The sequence below is a fragment of the Oryzias melastigma genome, linkage group LG6 (genome assembly GCF_002922805.2).
Source record: "Oryzias melastigma strain HK-1 linkage group LG6, ASM292280v2, whole genome shotgun sequence".
In the NCBI taxonomy this organism is placed as follows: Eukaryota; Metazoa; Chordata; class Actinopteri; order Beloniformes; family Adrianichthyidae; genus Oryzias; species Oryzias melastigma.
In genome coordinates this window covers 756,113-773,961 of record NC_050517.1, presented here as the reverse complement: position 1 = coordinate 773,961, position 17,849 = coordinate 756,113, and the positions used below count along the sequence as shown (strand labels likewise).

The window sequence follows — 17,849 nt, the reverse complement described above, 5'->3', positions numbered from 1 at the left end:
GAGGTTTAGGCCCTTAAAAAAAGGATAAACCTAAACTTTCATGATGGAGAAAAGAGAGGTTTTGTGAAGGAGACCCCTCTCCACACCTCTGGGTCATGATAGCTGCAGAATCAGACAGTCTGAACCCAGTAAAGCTCCAGCTGATCAATGGCCCGGTGTTCTCCGGACCGTCATTGATGAACGCGGCTCCATTGAGCTTGGAGCAGCAGACGAGGAGATCTGATGTTTGTCAAATTGAATTTGGGAGGGGGGGTGATGCATTGAGTCCCTTGTTCGTGACCTGCCCGTCATGTCCGCAGGGGTGGGGGGTGGAGGGCTGCTGACGGCAGCAGGTAGCAGCGGGGTCGCGCATAAAAGCCAGGCGCTGCGCGCGGAGAGTCCAAACCAGAGCGCACAAGTTCTGCTGCAGCCAACTCCCGCCGCTGACACTCACGCTGAAAAGGTAAGGCGGTTCCGGCGGTCCGCTCACCTACAGACCGGCTTCCAGCTCATCTGCTTCTTCTTGCGCTCCTCAGATGCACAAGTGCGTCGGGATTCTCTGCGCGTCGCTCATCTTCTGCGCGGCGCTGTCGGAGAGCATCGGGCTGGTTATCGCGGTAAGGAGCACACGCGCACTCACGGGTCACTGTCCGGAACCAGCAGGTTCTGGGCATGATAAATAAAAGTTCAAAGACTGAGAAAAACAACAGAAAGAAGACGAGGAAACATGTTAACGTCGTATTAGTTTAACTGTGGTCAGGTTTAAAATAAAAATAAAAGCAAATTAATGTGGGGAATATAAAAAAAAGTGCAAAAACTTGACATTTTTGCACTTTCTTAAACAGATAATTCATATAAAAGTCTAAATCTTTAAAACATGCATTATTCCAGTGAGACTATTTTCTCTCCATACTAACTTGCTGATGACACGATGATGAAGAGGAAATGCTGCAATGATTCAGACTGATATTAAAGCTTTAATAAAAAAAAGAAAATCTGTGATAAAGAAAATATTCAAAAAGTTCTTGTCAAGAATAGTTTTTCCTCAAAAGAAAGTTTAACTTCTACATTTTTATTGTTTTACTTTATCAGCCTTTAGATAAATATATTACTGGTTCTCCTTTTTTAATTTTGAAGATGTCTTCCATAACTTGCTATGTTATTTTATTATAACACTCAAAGACTAATAAGAGAGACTTGTGAATGGCAACACAAAAAACACCAAACACGTGCATCTTCAACTGAATTAGATTCATTTAACCTTTTGATTTTCTTCACTTTAGAAAATCTTTGTAATATTGATGCTGAGATTGAAACAAAAATCTCCAAAGATGAGAAGAGTAGTGTTGGATTTGAACTCGTACAAAACTAGAGAAATCCATACATTCTGGCCTCGACAACATCTTGCTCAAATTTAATTTAGCGTTCACAACATAAAGCCTAACATCAAAAGGCATAGGCGTCCTAGGCGTTCGCCTGGTGCACCATCTGCTGTGATTGCAATGAAAGTTAATAAGTAAAATCATGAATAAAATAACTCAAAAGTTTGACATAATCAATAATTGGGGTGGGGGGGGTGTCTGTTAGTGATTCTTTAAAACTTTAAGGATGAAAAGGCAGCTAAACAACCCATCAGCGACAGGTTAAGGTCAAAAAAGGAAGGAACAGGAGGAAAAAACAGACTCAAATCAGAGTTTTGCTTGGAAAGTAACCCCCCACCCCCATTTTGGTTGAAAAATACTACTGTTTTTGATCGTAAAAGGAGAATCTAAATGGTGATCTAGTTTTTTTTTTTTTTTTGTCTTTTCCTCTTTTCAAACCCTTAACAATGGAATTCTTTAGACCTTAAACACTGGACATGCCTGTCAAAAAAACCTACCATCCCGAGTTAAATGCACCAAATGTTAGCGTGGTGTCGCATCCTGGCCAGGGTGAAGTGTTTCTATGCTAAACATGTTTCATGTGATTATTATTTAATTAGTATTTAATTCTCGAGAATTTAAATTAAACAAATACATATTTTAACATATTGCAGACAGCTACAGTGTTTCCTTTGTGCATGCAGTGATATTCGTTTCGTCTCCCCAGGGCCGGCCTTGCGAACAGGGATCCAGTTTTTTCATACAATTTTATTTTTTTTTTTTTAGAAAAAAGTACATTTCTTTTTTTGTAAATTAATTTGCTGATAAAGTTTTTAAAGCTTCAGTAAACTTTATGGTTGTTATTTTACTGTTGGTAGAAGGTTGATCTGAGGTGACATGAGGGTATATCATAATAATCATACAGTAAAGTGTGCTTAAGCTTGGGTCAAACCACAAAAAGTTAATTTTTTAAATACCCATAATTTAAAAAAAAATAACTCAAAAGCTATAAATGTATAGCTTGATACAAAGTGAAATAAAATGTAGCATGAAAATGTGTAGAAAATCTGAGCAGGATAGGAAACAGCATGAAGGAGAAGAGCGGTCCATCCTGCTCCTCCTCTGACTCTCATTCATGGAGAAGCTCCTCATTACTCCTCTTTACCCAGCAGACACTCCCAAACGTCTTCATGGTTCCTGCTTCTTCATACTTACACTGTTGCTGTTTTTCATCCTCCAAACATGCAGAGTTCACAGCACCTCCTCCCTTTGGCTCTCCTCCTCTTTTTGTTTTGGTAAAAGTCCATCTGCATTCACACTGAAGTGAACCGCCCCAGAGTCCAGAGTTCATCAGTTCTTTTTCTTGGTCCAAACCATTGACATATAGAGACATGGATGTCACAGAAAATGCCTTACTTCTGGTTTCAACAAAATGAAATCAGTTCAGTCGCCATTTTGCCGCAGTATGGACTTTGCCATTTTGGAACCAGACGACGGGCTGCACGGTGGCGCAGTGGTTAGCGCTCTTGCCTCACAGCAAGAAGGCCCCGGTTCGACTCCCGGCTGGGACCTTTCTGTGTGGAGTTTGCATGTTCTCCCCGTGCATGCGTGGGTTTTCACCGGGGACTCCGGCTTCCTCCCACCGTCCAAAAACATGCTTCATAGGTTAATTGGTGACTCTAAATTGTCCCTAGGTGTGAATGTGAGAGTGAATATGTGTGTGATTGAGGCCCTGCGACAGACTGGCGACCTGTCCAGGGTGAACCCCGCCTTCGCCCATCAGCAGCTGGGATAGGCTCCAGCACCCCGCGACCCCGAAAGGGACACAGCGGTTAAGAAAATGGATGGATGGATGGAACCAGACGACATTTGTAAGAAGTGATTGATCCGAGTCAGTCTGAGTCTTCGCTCCTATGGCAACCACTCTTGCTAATCAGGAGCGAGCTTGTTGGAAAGTCACACCCCTTCCACTGAAAGGGACTCGGGGAGAATCTGTCAATCAAACGTTCCAGGCGGAGCCAACAGGCACCACATGCTTTTACTGAGGTATCTGATTGGTCAGTTTATAGCTTGAATAACTTGTGAAAAATATAATGAGAAAAAATTAGGATGATCAAGAACATGTTAAAGAGGGACCAGAGCAAGAATGGTTATTCGCACAAACAGAATGACTGAGTAACAGCTGTTTATTTCTCAGTTGAAGTCTATGGGATTTTAGCTTTCTGGGACCAGTGGGTACTTCTTATGTGGAAGGTGATATTCTGTCCTGCTGTTATAGCTGCTCTCACCTCATTTTTCTGTTGAAGAAGCTGGTGTCTGTCAGCCTTAACTTCATCTGCATCACATAGAGGAAAAGTGAACTTCAACGTGACCCTCTAACTGCTCATCCATCAATACCATCCATTCAGCTGTCTGTAAATGAGGCTGACTCTACATTTTTAAGTTTCTATCAGAAGGAAACATCTGATACAGAATCAAACTGGTGAAAAAATTTCCAAAATTTCAGGATTTTATTTCTAATTTTGCCAAAACGTTTGAAGCATCAGCTCTTTACTTTAACAAAGAGGGACATCTGATGGTCGACTGAGGATATTGCAGTCTCTGAAGGAAGGCGGATGTCCCCTTCACTGTCAGCAGTTAACAGTTTCTCATCCCGTGCTGCCTTTGAGTTCACCGTGAACGTTTGGGTTTTGAGACAGCAGCAGCTCAGACACAGAACCTGTCAGTCTTTGTGTGTCTGCAGGCAAAGGAGAAGCGAGGCTGGACCCTGAACAGTGCTGGATACCTGTTAGGCCCCCGTAAGTACAACCCCCACTCCGCACTCTGACACGTGCACGCACATGCACGCCTGCTTGAAGCTGGTTTTGCTGAAAGTGCTGCTGTGACCCGTGCTGGTGTTAGATGTGTCTGTCTGGTGCTTCATCAGAGGACATGCTGTGTGAACGCTGTGTGTGTGTGTGGAGTCCAGGTAAAGGTTGCCCCTGCCTCATCCTGTGTTTCAGGTCGTATTGATCACCTAATTCAGATAAAGGATTCCCCCAGTGCCAGAGGCAGAGACGAGCTGGTCACTCCATGTAAGATGGAAACATACTGCCGCTGCAGGGCCTTGGTGTCAGAGCAGGAATTGCTTTCTGCAAACATTCCACCTGTAGCTGCTTCTTTTTCTTGCCGTCATGCTGCTCCTCTCCGCCACCGTCATCCTATTGCTGTATGTCTGCATTATGGCAACAAAGTGGACATGTCTATGATGCAGGAAAGAGCGGCTTAGTCTGACTCCAGACCAGGAGTGTTGAATTCAATCGCACAGGAGGTCAAAATCCAAAACATCTTATGGTCGCGTGGCGGACATTTATTAAACACAGCAAAACTATTTTTAAACTTTAAAGCTGTAACCTTTTAATAATAATTATGAACTAGATATATAGCATTACCTGCGATAATGCTGGTGTGAATGCTGTAAGCTGAATTTAGCTGCTGAAGATGCTAATGATGATAGCTGAAGATGCTGAAATATTAGCTATATGCCAAATTAGTCTAAAAAATGTAGGTTAGCCAAAACAGCTAGCATGTAGCTGAAAAAACAGCCAAACTTCAAAACTAAAAAAAAAGCCTAAAATAACCAAAGCAGCTAGTGTGTAACTATTAGCCTAACTTCAAAACAGCCTAAAAAACTTAACAAAAAAGAAGCCAAAATTAGCCAAAACCGCTAGCATGTAGCTGACATATTAGCTAAACTCCGAAACAGCCTAAAAAACAAACAAAAAAAGGATAAATTAGCCATAACAGGTAACATGTTGCTGAAATATTAGCTAAACTCCAAAATAGCCTAAAAAAAAGTCAAAATACTCCAAAAAGCTAGCAGAATGACAATTTTTAAAACTGTAACTTTTTAACATAATTCAATATTATTCCAGAATAAATCAACTTAAACCTTAAATAACTTTCAACATTTTACTCTCTATAAAAATATATTTGGTCAAATTATACAAGTTGGATAACATCAGGTCATTAATAACAATAAAATAAAATGATCTGGAGGGCCGGACAGAATTACCCGGAGGGCCAGATCCGGCCCCCGGGTCTTGACTTTGACACAGGGGCTCCAGTTTGATCACACAGCAGCCCTTCTGCAGGACAGCTGCACACAAACCTGCAGATTTGAAGCAAACATACAAACTTACAATGTACAAACATTGAATAAATGTTTTTTAATATGTGCATTAAATGGTAAAACTGCAAAACTCTGATCATCAAAGTTGAATCCAGTTGAATTAGATCAAAAATATCCTGTAGAACTGCTATGAATAAACAACCTAGTTATGAAAATCCTATTTATGGATTTAGAGACCAACAAATGAGCTTGTTTGTAGATCATATGTGCAGCAGGACGGCTTTCCTCCTCATTAATCCCAATCGATCTGGTGCATCGTGGCTGTTTTCATGCTCGGTTCCACTCATCAGTCACAGGTGATGAGAGTCAGGGAGCAGCTTCACCATGCTCTGTTATGGGGTCATCTTGTTCCTGATCACCTGGGCTTCACACTCGAGCATCACTTCAGGGTGAGTCAGGCGCTTCTCCCCTGAGTACTCCTACGGTGAAGTGCTGCTCTGAAAGCTGAAGAAGAAACTTTGACAAAGCACAGGTTCTCAGGAAGTTCAGGTCCATGTGTGCAGCTCACGTTGGTCAGGAAATGATCATCCATCAGTGGTAGCAGCTTCTTCTCCGTCCTGCTCTCCTCCATCTGATTGCTTTCTGTCCCTGCCATCATTTCTGGGTTCAGGCCCCCGTCCTGCTTGCTCTCTGTCGGTCAGTCTGCTGCAATTCCGTGAGCCAAGCCCTGCAGGTGGTCGTTTGAATCTGAACAAAGCACTGACACAGGAAATGCCATGCTGACTTCTCCCATGTTGAAATGTCCTTGAGTCTTCACGCAGGAGGAAGGTGAAGGTGTGCTGTGTGTGTGTCTGCTCTGACAGTGGGCTCTGCACACGCTCCCAAATCGATTGCAGATGTTGTCCAATAACAACTAGAAGTAGTGATGTTTGTCAGAGAACAAAGATGTGGAAAGTCAGCACCCCGCCGCTGGATGTGCTGCTTGTGTGACTGTGTGCGACTGTGGTCACTTCCCACTGTCCAGATGGAATAGACGGACACAGGACACTCGGGGACAAGCAGGGTCTGGCTGGAAAACGGGACATGGGCCAGGAGGAGGACTTCAGACCAGGTGGGTGCACCTCTCTGTAGACCACATGTGTCAAAGTCAAGGCCCGGGGGCCGGCTCCGGCCCTCTGGGTAATTCTATCCGGCTCTCCAGATCATTTTATTTTATTGTTGTTAACAGCCCGATGTTATCTTGCGTTTATTTCTAAAATTTTCCATTTTTTACAAAATTTATTTTTATGATGAATAAAATATTGAAAGTTACTTAAAGTTTAAGTTGATATATTCCTACCTTTTTATTATTCATAATTATGTTAAAAAGTTACGGTTTTAAATTTTTAAAATTGGCATTCTGCTAGCTTTATGGACCATTTTAGTATTTACTAAGAATTTTTTAGGCTATTTTGGAGTTAAGCTACTATTTCAGCTATATGTTAGCTGTTTTGGCTAATTTAGGCTTTTCTTCAGATTTTAGGCTATTTTGAAGTTTAGCTCTTTTTTCAGCTACATGCTAGCTGTTTTGGCTAACCTAGATTTTTTTAGGCTAATTTGGCATGTAGCTAATATTTTAGCTGGCTATCAGCTATCAGTGTTTTCAGCTATCAATTTTAGCATCTTCACCTGCCACATTCAGCTTACAGCATTCACACTAGCATTATCAAAGGTAATGCTATATTTAATAAATATGTTAAAAAGTCACAGTTTTTTAAACATTTCATTTTAGAGTGTTCAATAAATGTTTATCCTGTCCGCCCAACCCACAACCTATAGTGTGTTTTGGATTTTGGCCCCTTGTGCGATTGAGTTTTACACCCCTGCTGTACAGTAGATGAACCGTATTTGATGTTTCTTTAAATTCTACCTTCAGTTGATCTTTGCCTGACGAAGTAGTGACTGCGCCCCATCCTGTGTTTGCAAAAAATGCATTCCTGTTCAGATGTGCTGGAAAAAAATTATTTAATGACAACCTTCCTGCTTAGACTTCCAATGGACTGAACACTTATGCCCCGTGTTGCTTCAGAGGGGCTGACCATCTGCTCTAACAGTTTTTACCAATAATAGATACGAAATATTCTCACACACAAATTAGCCAATAATGATGTTCAAAGCTTTTTTTAATTTATTGATGATATAGAACCAACTCTGCATTTAGAGTTGATAATGGACTTGGAGTTTCAAAGATTCTGCCTGCATGTCCAATGACCGAATAGGCCGTAATAAAAGAGTTTTCCCAAATCCAATGTCTATATTTGATATCTAATAAAAGCAAAATAGTTTAATTTAAAACAAAAATTCTTCCCTTTTACCTCCGTCATGCCCAGAAGCAAAGCATAAACACGGAATACATTTTACTCCTTTTTAACACTTGCCTTCTGTTGACATTTGACGAGATGCAACAGTTGGTAGTTTCAGGTTTGCATCACATTTGGTCGGGTTCCCACCAGCAAGGCCAAGTGGGCTCCATATGGTTTAAAGGAGGCAGAAAATGTGGGCCCCACCTGAGTTAGCCCACATTGGCTCTGCTGCCCAGGGACCGGCATCCTGGGCGTTAAGGTTTCAATATAGGGGGACAAATTACATGCCATGTATTTTTATATTTATGTCTATGGTCAGAAAACAACCTGTTTAATCATTCTATCTAGACTCTAAAGTCTAATATTAAGCATAATGCAGTATTACTAAAAAAAATAGACTTTGAAGATTGAGTTTGAGAGAATAATTTTCTTTCAGCTTTGTTAGCCTCTGGGTTTCTAAGGAAAACTTGTCTCGTCTTTTCATCATCTCACATCAACAGATGCTGTTCACATTCTTCTTCATCCTGTTGAGATCATGTCAAAGAGCATGTGCTACAACATCCCAACACAATAACGAACACAAATTCCCAGAATTCCCTCTTTTAGAGGCTCAGAACCACAAACACACCAATGGACTGATGCTGTTTGATGATTTTTCTTCAAATTAGAAAAAATGTTTATGATAGGCAGGATTTTACAAGGCGCATCTCAGACTAGAACTAGACTCCATGTTTGAGAAACCTAAAGAACGTCATGATCTTGATGTGAACTCGTCACATCAGCGGTACATTTCCAGTCTCCTTCCTTCCTGATGAACACTGATCTGCTGTGCCTTCGCCCTCAGGCGCTCTGAGAATAGCAGATGAAGACATCATCCACACCGTGGTGGATTTCCTGTCCTACCTCAAGCTCAAAGGTGAGTTTCTCAATGGATCTGAATCCATCTCTGAGCCCTTCATTCAGGTTCGACACCAGACTCATCCTCAATCCTCATTCCAATCTCGGAAGACATTTTAGAATTAGATTCTGAGTTTTAGGGTAACAAAAGTTTGGGAGAAAAATGTTTTTAAAATGATCTGATTTTTAAAACATCTATCTGAAGTGGAATGACTCTTAGGCAGGACTGTCAAAGTTTGACATCAGAGGTCAAGCTGCTGAAAACATGGTGTGTGCCTCATTTCTAGAGTGCATACTTTCATCCCTCATGATGTTCTGTGTGTCAATCCCAATGACGTCTGGTGTTCTCTGCTGTCTTTCAGAAATGGGAGCTTTGGAAAACCTGCCTCCTTCTGTCACATCAGACGAAATGACCAACCCCTAGCTTGACTGTCCGTCTCTCCACGCCCTTATTCACATGACTTTAAATCCATCGAGTGTCTGATGTTCCTCAAAAATATTTGTGGGATATTTGTTATCTGTGTAAATAAACTTGTATGTCCTCCATAGTCGGTGTGCTGACTGTGAACACATGAAGCTGCACAAACATTCTCTTCAGCAAACTTTCATTGGAGACAGACATTACACAGATACTGATGGCCCTCTTCATCAGGAATCGCTGAGACGATGGTGGTACTGATATGACCACAGACATGTCAACGCTGACTCATACAGCTCTGGAAAATGACGATAAAGTATGAACTAAGATGGGCACATTGACTGCTGTAGCTCCACCCACTTCGATAACATTCCAAACAAGGGCGGGACAAAGAAGAGTGACGATGTCATAAATCAGCCCACCCAACTGACAACCAGAAACCCCCCCTCTCAAAAGGTGTATTCACACCGAACGCAATTCTCTTGTTGGAGGCGGCCAGTTTCAATGTTAAGTCAATGGAACAGACGCAACAAGGCGATCTGAAGTCCCCCGGCGTGATTTGAGCAATAGGCGCGGCGTGAAGGTTTGCCAGTGCAAGAAGGCGCGAATTGGGTGGCACAGCCAAATTTAAATATCTAACGTTTGACAGGTTACCGTGTCGCATCTGCCAATCAGGAACTCAGCTTTGGGCACGTGACGTTTTCAGCGACTCGAGCATTGGGTAGAATACTAGTCCAAAGAGGCTGCCGGCGCTAGCCTAATCAAGACTTAAAAAAAAAAAAGGAAAAAGGTCTCCTAATTTTATTTTTTCCACCCTCAGGTTATTACGAGACAGTAAGCCTTCAAGCTCAGCCACAGAGACACAGAAACACCGCAGAAGCAGCTGTCTTACAGACACAGCCCCCTGTACCAGGAAAATCTTTTAATAATAATCATATAAACCCAAACATGGAGACATGATTACCAATGTTTTTGTAGAACTCTCCACAATAAATAAACATTACTTAACATTAACTTGGTGAGTCTCAAAGTGTCATCAACAGACTTGTACCAAGACACGGAACATAGTTTGTGGAGCCCTGATGGTGACGGATCACAACCATGACCAGAATCTGAAGACCTCTGACCTCAGACATGGTTTAGCAAACTCCACACAGCTGTAGCCCATTTACCAGATGTGAGAGCTCTAGGATTTCTAGACAAACTATTCACAACCGACTCCATCGCTTTGACTTGAATGACAGACCACCGTTGAAGGTGACTCCACTGACACCAAGACAACGCCATGAACGTTTGTAGTGGACGCAAGACCATGTGACCTGGACAATGCAGCAATGGTCTACCATCCTGTTCACTGATGAGTGTCGGGCCACTTTGCACTGAAATGGTGGTCGTCGCCGTTGCTGGAGAAGGCGAGGTGAACAATACGTCGAGGTCAACATGGTCCCCAGGGTAGGCTTTGGTGGAGGAGTCTGGGTAGGCATCACCAGACAGAGTAAAACCGAGTTGGTTATTGTAGATGATCCAGTCACTGCAGATTCTTACCACACAGACATCATAGAACCACCACCATCCCATAATTCCACTGGAACACCCCCAACTTTCTGTTCATGGATGGTAATGCCCCACCACATGGTGTCACAGCTGGACTTCCGGAAGTGGAAATGTCTCAAATGGTATAGCCAGCAATGTCCCAGGACCAGAACCCCATAGAGCAAGTCTGGGACCAGCTGAACCAGATATTGGACAATCGTATCACATCCTCAGGGGACCTGGTAGAACTGCATGAAGGACTTATGGAAGAGTGGAACACTTCAGAACAGCATCATGAGTCTAGCGAGGGGAATGAGACGTCTCTGTCAAGTTGTCATTGGAGTAAATGGTGGAAATACTCACTATTGACATGGTTGATGTTTGTTATTTGGGGCTGTCTCGATTATTGTCTTACTTTTAAGAGTAAATTATGTTTCTTCTCATTCCTGATCTTACATATTATTACAGAAAAAAAAATTCTCACATTAACAACATAAACTCCACACAAAAAGGACTCATTTACAAATCTTACCAATTTAGATTTATTGTGCTACCCTTTTTCAGAAACATTCCAAGACTCAGGCTTATTAGTTGGATACCATCATCATCAATGTCCCATGTTGAATTTTACCACGGTAACGTCTGTCCACGGTAGTCCTTAAAACCGCCATGGTCCTGCTCCGTGAAACTGGAGAGGGTAGATAGAATTCCAGACACACTTTCTTCTACGGTTAAGTCGGCCTGAAACAGAAACACACACCCATGATTAAACCACGTTTTCCTGTTTTACTATACATTCTGCTCTTGTATGGCTCAGATGATGTGGCTCTTCAATCTAAAGCCACACTGAATACCCACACGAGGCCCCCCCATGTCCGTCTTCACCCAGCCAGGATGTAGAGACACACACAGGATCCCCAGAGGTCCCAGATCTGCAGCCAGACACCGGCTCACCATGTTTAAAGCTGCCTGAGAAAAACCAACAGGACATGAAGATCCTCTCATCCCAGTCAGGAATGGGACCCACCTAAGGCCACACTCAGATGCAGGTGTCAACATTCTGACCTTGGAGGTTCCATAGGCGTAGTTTCTGAAGGTGGTGCTGTCTCCACAGTTCGAGATTGAACCGAGGATGGAGGAGATGTTGATGACAGCGGCTCTGTGGACCCCCATCCCAGCAGAGCGGGCTGCAGCGATCTGCAGCAGTGGCAGAAACGCCTGCAAGCAAGAGTGACTTCACTACTGACAAGAAACAAGAAAACGACTGAGTGTGTTGGAGCGACAGATTCTCATCCCCAAGTCGTCACACACTGATGTTTGGTTAAGGCCCCTTCCCATGGAGGGATTTTTGTGCCACCAATATGGTGCAAGCAAAAGCCACAGTTTTGAGATCAAAATTTTCTAACAAAATGTCATGTGTTGCAAGTAAAATATTTAATACTTCTTTGAAAAAATATATGTTTGCTTTGCAAACTTTTTCTTTGCTTGCAAATTATTTTTTTTGCGTTTGCAACAAAAATTGCGAACAAACGTATTTAGATGCGTAGTGCCTCTTCTTGCTTTCACTCATCTTTGGCTTTGCGTTCAACTTTTTCTCTCAGCATTTGAGCCACCCCACACAGCCTGCTGATTTGTCTAGATTCTATCCAATCAGGTGTCTCTGCCTGGCATTGCTGTGCTAAGGGGACCGAAGTGGACTTCTTTGCATCGGCGCTGTTCGGTCAGAGTTCTACAGTCTTCAACCGTTCTGTCCCGTTTCTTTTCCAATAGAACTCAGAAGGAGCAGCAAAGCTCAAATATACATCAGGGTTCTGTATTTATTCATGTTAGTGTAGCAACCAGCGTGTTTTTGCAAGCAAAGAAAAAGTTTGCAAAGCAAAAATACAATTTTTCAAAGCAAATATTAATTATTTTATTTGCAATTTAGAAAATTTTGATCTCAAAACTGTGACTTTTGCTTGCAATGTGGTGGGACAAAAATCCCTCCATACCTTCCGCGTCACTTTTTGACGTACGGGGTGGGGGTTGATCTGTACGGATACTGCAGGTTTTTGGCTTGTCCGAGCCCCTGAAGGGTCGTAGGGAGAAGCAGGTGCATCTCCAGCCTTGTGCTTTCCTAGACATGTTTACATTAAAAGTGGGGTCATCTTAAGAAGACGAGGAAGAAAAATAAGAACTGTTTTAATCAGCGGTTGGTATCCAGCATGTTCATAAACGCGCTTTACTTACACAATTGTGGTCAAAAAATAAAACTTAAAAAAATAAAAGAAAAAGTTTCAAGCGGCACAATTTTTAAGACCAAGATATCAAAATTCAAGACTTTTTAAATGCTTTTGAAGTCCTTATTTCAAAATTTTCCAATATAAGGTTTTTCAAACTTTTTAAGACCCGTCAGGAACCCTGTTAAAGTGTTGCAGATGTCATCCTCACAGTCAAATGGTAGTAACGAGGCCGTCTTATGTCTCCTCATCAACTACGTGAGTGACACAGTTTTAGCACAGAAACACGAACCTTTGTAACGAAGAGCGGGGCAACAGTGTTGACCTCGAAAGTTCTCATCATGGTTTCCCGGGTCACACTCTGGAGACTACTGGAGGATCCAACAGCAGCGTTGTTGATCAGACAGTTGAGTCCTTGGTTTCCCACAATAGACTGAACCTCTCCCAGGGCTGAGCTGATGCTCTGTTCACTGCAAACATCTGGAAAAAAAGTTTACATACGGTATAATCCGAGCAATGATGCATCTATAGCAACTGCAGAGGAGAGAAGTAAAAAAAAGAATAAAGAAAAAAGAAAAGCTCTTCTTTCAACATGTCTTCAGCTGAACGACAAGTTTCCTTTGATCTGACTCGGTTCAGTAGGTAAGCTAGGCTTAATTTGGTTCACTTTGACTTTAGTTTGAGTTCATTATGCAATTACTAAATAAACATCCACACTAAAATCAAAATTACGATTAAAATTCTATTTCATTGAATTTCTTTATTCTAATCGTTGTGAATCTTGAACAGATGAAAAAGCTTGTAGTTGTTCTGTACAAACTAGAACTGGCGGGCCACAGGCTCCACGCTCTGTTCCATTCTGCATCCACTTGTAGACAAAATAGATCCATGAACGTCTTTGTTTTCCTTGTCTGAGCTGGGATCTGAATCATATTTGTAAGGCTGGATAGTTCAAATATTGCTCGGCATTTTGGCGGCTAAAGTTAGGTTGGGGTTGTGAGGAGCTGTAAGCTGGTGGGAGATCATGTAAATAGTTAGGTGATGGGAAGTGGAGGTGGGCTTGCTCCACACCAACAGTTAGATGTGTGTTCCTAATGAAGTCCTGCCACTCTGCAGAAACTTTGTTCTAGAAAATGACGCAGATGTTTAATTTTGGCCAGGAACAGCATAGTCAAAACTAAAAGACCACTGGGAACGATTCTACAATAGATCAAAAGATGACTGGAGTCGGTCTTTAAAAGATGAACGCAAGATGAAGAGACATAACTACTGTCTTCTTTGAACCCGTGAGGAAAGCACAACCTCACGACCCCTCTCAATCGAAGGGTTGGCGGTTTCATTCCCAGTGACCAAGGTCACACGTTGAAGTGATTTTTGGCCAGACGCTGAATCCTTATCTGCCTCTGGTGGGTTAGTTTGAGCTGCTTAGCCGCTCCCCTGTGTGTGAGTGAATTGCTAGATAAGATGTGTGAAAACACTTTAAGCAAGTACTACTCAAGTGGAGACCCTTAGAAACCCTCTGGAGGAACAATTTGTTCGTTTTCAACAGGCTCCTGCCTCGAGAAACGAGCAGAAAAAGCTGGATGAGCTGTTCCGCTGAACGGAACCAATCACTGGTAGCATGGCTGCAGGGGGGCTCACATGAATGCTGACTATTTTAGGACAACACTGAGATATCAGAACAAGTCCTTTAAATGTTGGAAGAGTAAGAAGAGGCTGTGCACACTCACCCAGTGTGATGACGTGAACACCTGAGCGGGTTCTGGAGAGTTCTAGTAGAGCCTGCATGAATAGAAAAACATAAAAGTCTGAATCAAAGACGTTACATTTTCATGAACAATCCCTAAAACCCTTTACATCAGGAGAATCAGATCCACCAGCTTCAGCGTCAGACCGTGAACATTGGTGATTGAGGAGCTGCAGAGCTGACAGGAACACGATGAAAATCTCATGAAAAGAACAAAACTTTGGGTTCTTTAACAAAGTTCATGCTGACAAAGAAGCAAAGAGCCTTTTGTGTTTAATATGGAGAAGCCAGAGGAGCCCAAAGACCTCAGTGAACCGATTCAATGGTTTTAAACCAAATTGGTTTAAGAGTACAGCCATCATACCTGCATTTGTCTACGTCCTTTAATGCATATGCATAATTAAGATGTATCATCTGTGTCACACAGGTAGTGTGAATAAATTATACCATTAGAGAAAGCAGACTACATGTCTGTTACAGCTTCATTCATCTGAGATAATTAGCATTTGTGAAAAAAGTGCAATTTTCCTTCAGAAACTTTCATTTCATGTGACTCAGTCCAAATCCGAGCTGAATTATCTCATTAGATAATAGAATAAGAGGTTGTTTTCTTTGTTATCCAGGGGTGAAACTCTTCATGCATTAGATGGACTGTGACATGAACCACTTTGAATAAAGAGGAGGAGCTGATGTGAGGACACTCCATGCTGCAACAGAACACATAAGAAAGTAGAGACACATCCCGTCATCCATTTGAAAGATGTCTGTATTAACCCTATGGGTTTTTCTAGGATTCCTCACTTGTTTTAATGTGTACACAGAAGAGGCCAAAGCTTGGAGGAGCTGTCTGCTGTGGAGGACATGGCAGCTAAAGGAAGGATCCAGGCGACTGTCAGCAGCACCACAGAGGATTCCGACAGACCACTTCCAGAAAGAACGTCTTTCAACGATTTTTGATTTGATATAGAACAGGAGTCGGCAACCTTTAACAGTAAAAGAGCCATTTGGGCTCGATTTCTACTGATAAAAACCTTGAAGGAGCCGCGTAGTCTTCCTTTAGTCTTTAGAAATTTGGATTTGCATTTATGACTTTCATTTTGTCAATAATAAATATGAAAAATGTCTATTTTTTAGCACGAACAAAAGCAAAAATATAAAAAAAAAACTACCATCTCTCAAAATTTGATTTTTTGTTATTACCAATGTTGTGCAGCACAACTCATAATAGATTAAAGTTTTGCTTTGCATATTAAATCTGTTCATTCTGGAGGTAGAGTTGAGTAAACAAGATGTCTTCAGGTCAACAGGATGTAAAAACCTACATAGTTTATCATCTATGTGCACATCAGACATCAATTTATATATGTAACTAATCTAAATAAATGCTAATTAAGTAATTCTTACTTTTAAAAAAATGCTATTTTATTATTTTTATTCCTGAGCAGTCGTACACTGCTGGGTTTTGTTGTTTTAGTTTGAGGTTGGACCTTGGTAGTCTTAGTTTGTGGACTTTGTCATTTGTTTTCTTTAACTAGTTTTGGTTAGCAGGGAGCTGCTGACTCTGACGGTCGACATAGTTGGGGCAGCAGTCTCCATGACTTATTTTATGTTTGGTCAAGGAGCCAGAATGGAGAGACAAAAAATCCACATGTGGATCTGGAGCTGCAGGTTGTAGACCCCTGGCATAAAGGTATTTTTGAATGAAAACATCCTCCCCCCGTTACAACGAACCTTTTCCACAGCTGAAGACATTAGCAGCCAGGAGCAGACATGTCTATCTCATGACAAAACAGACATGCTCAATTTACTGAAGAATACCTGCTAAGTAATGCAAGATTTACCATCTGTCTCACATCTAAGAAACTGATTACAATTTGAAACTTAATTAAATGTATGATATGTTCTCCTTTTGTGGTAGTTGCTTTGCATTTAGGATGTCTTTGTTGTGTGTGTTACCTCGATACCCTGAAGTTTTGGATAAAAATAGCCCAATTTGAGAAAGTACCCACCCAAATTTTGAGGGAAACTGCTCAATTTGACATCATTGTCTGTCGGTGTAAACAGCTCACCTACTTCTCTCTATTGCTGCTGCTCAAACCTTGCTCCTCCCCTCCCTACTTCAATGAAGAGTGGAGTCATTAAAGAGCAACTTATTTGCACCACCGGCAGGATTTTTGAGGCGTTGTTTATATTTTTATATTTCTTACAGTGTTGCTTTTGTTTCCTGTTTTTACTAGTGACTTTGATATGTTATTTCTGCCTTTCTTTTTTGAGAATATAATTTAAGGTACTAATTTTTTTTATTTTAGTTATTTTGCAGTTGCTAGTGTTTTCTTATTATTGTTATTGGCATATGCCAATATTAATATACATGTTCTATAAGTGACATAGTATGTTCAGTTCAGGTTGCTGTAATTAGTTAATAAACATTTTTTGTTTTCCCAAAGTCTCTGACCTGTATTTTATTATACAGTGATTTAACAAAAATAAGCTAAAAAGGGTATTTCCGGAATATTTCTGTAATATAACATTTCAAGAAAAATGTATCGGTGATTATTTGGTATCGGATCAATACAGAAATTCCATGTATTGCCCAACCTGAGTGAAGTTTCTATTGAAATTTATTCTGGCTAAAACAAGTTCAGCAGAAATTCAAGAAAAATGATTCATAAAATTTAGTTTAAAAAAAAGGTAAACTAAAACGTGCTAATCCTAAAATAAAGCGATCTAAATGCAAAAGACTGCACTTACTTTCATAAAAAATCTATTAAAGACAGACTTTCCATTTTAATCTGTCTATAACATTGATGGTCTATAAAAGCATAGATCAAACAGTTCTGAACATTGACTGTATATAAATGTATTTTTTACAGTTAATGGTTCTGAGGGAGATCTGGTTTTGTTTGGACTCGGATCAAACTGACCCAAACTATGGTCACAACTGAGTTCTTCAAGAGAAGAAGTCGGAACCGGGTTCTTACCGCGGAGGCGGCCGGGTTCCGGGCCGTGGCGATGATGTCAGCCGGCCTGCTGCTGCTCTCAGACAGCTGCTTGACGAGCTGCAGGCCGATGCCCCTGCTGCAGCCGGTGATCAGCACCGACCCCCAAGAAGCCATGCCGCCCTGCAGTAGCTGGAGGAGGCTCGATGCCCCGCGGCTCGCCTGGTTACCAAACTCTCAAATGTTCTTCTTCTTGTTTGTTTATGTTTTTAGTGATTCGACACCGCCCTCCAGTGGAACGGA

General features: G+C 41.6%; 2 protein-coding genes across 3 annotated transcripts; one reads left to right on the top strand and one right to left on the bottom strand.

The window, feature by feature from the left end:
- The first annotated feature begins 249 nt into the window (after positions 1-249).
- On the top strand, positions 250-9,238 carry gal (galanin/GMAP prepropeptide). 2 transcript variants are annotated; one of them, XM_024282266.2, is made up of 7 exons: positions 250-442; positions 516-596; positions 4,084-4,138; positions 4,343-4,414; positions 6,476-6,562; positions 8,638-8,709; positions 9,053-9,238. In XM_024282266.2, exons 1-7 carry the CDS (start codon positions 290-292, stop codon positions 9,112-9,114), a joined length of 582 nt encoding a protein of 193 aa, XP_024138034.2. In that variant the 5' UTR covers positions 250-289; the 3' UTR covers positions 9,115-9,238. The 2 variants fall into 2 exon arrangements, with proteins under 2 accessions (XP_024138034.2, XP_024138035.2); XM_024282267.2 differs by lacking the exon at positions 4,343-4,414 and having other exon boundaries at positions 266-442.
- Positions 9,239-11,159: 1,921 nt separating this feature from the next.
- On the bottom strand, positions 11,160-17,843 carry zgc:110339 (uncharacterized protein LOC550490 homolog). Its single transcript, XM_024282366.2, has 6 exons — positions 17,589-17,843; positions 14,591-14,642; positions 13,153-13,340; positions 11,707-11,859; positions 11,500-11,610; positions 11,160-11,382 (listed from the first exon to the last, which is right to left on the bottom strand). The coding sequence occupies exons 1-6, from the start codon at positions 17,721-17,723 to the stop codon at positions 11,269-11,271; spliced, it is 753 nt and encodes a 250-aa protein (XP_024138134.1). The 5' UTR covers positions 17,724-17,843; the 3' UTR covers positions 11,160-11,268.
- Positions 17,844-17,849: the final 6 nt, after the last annotated feature.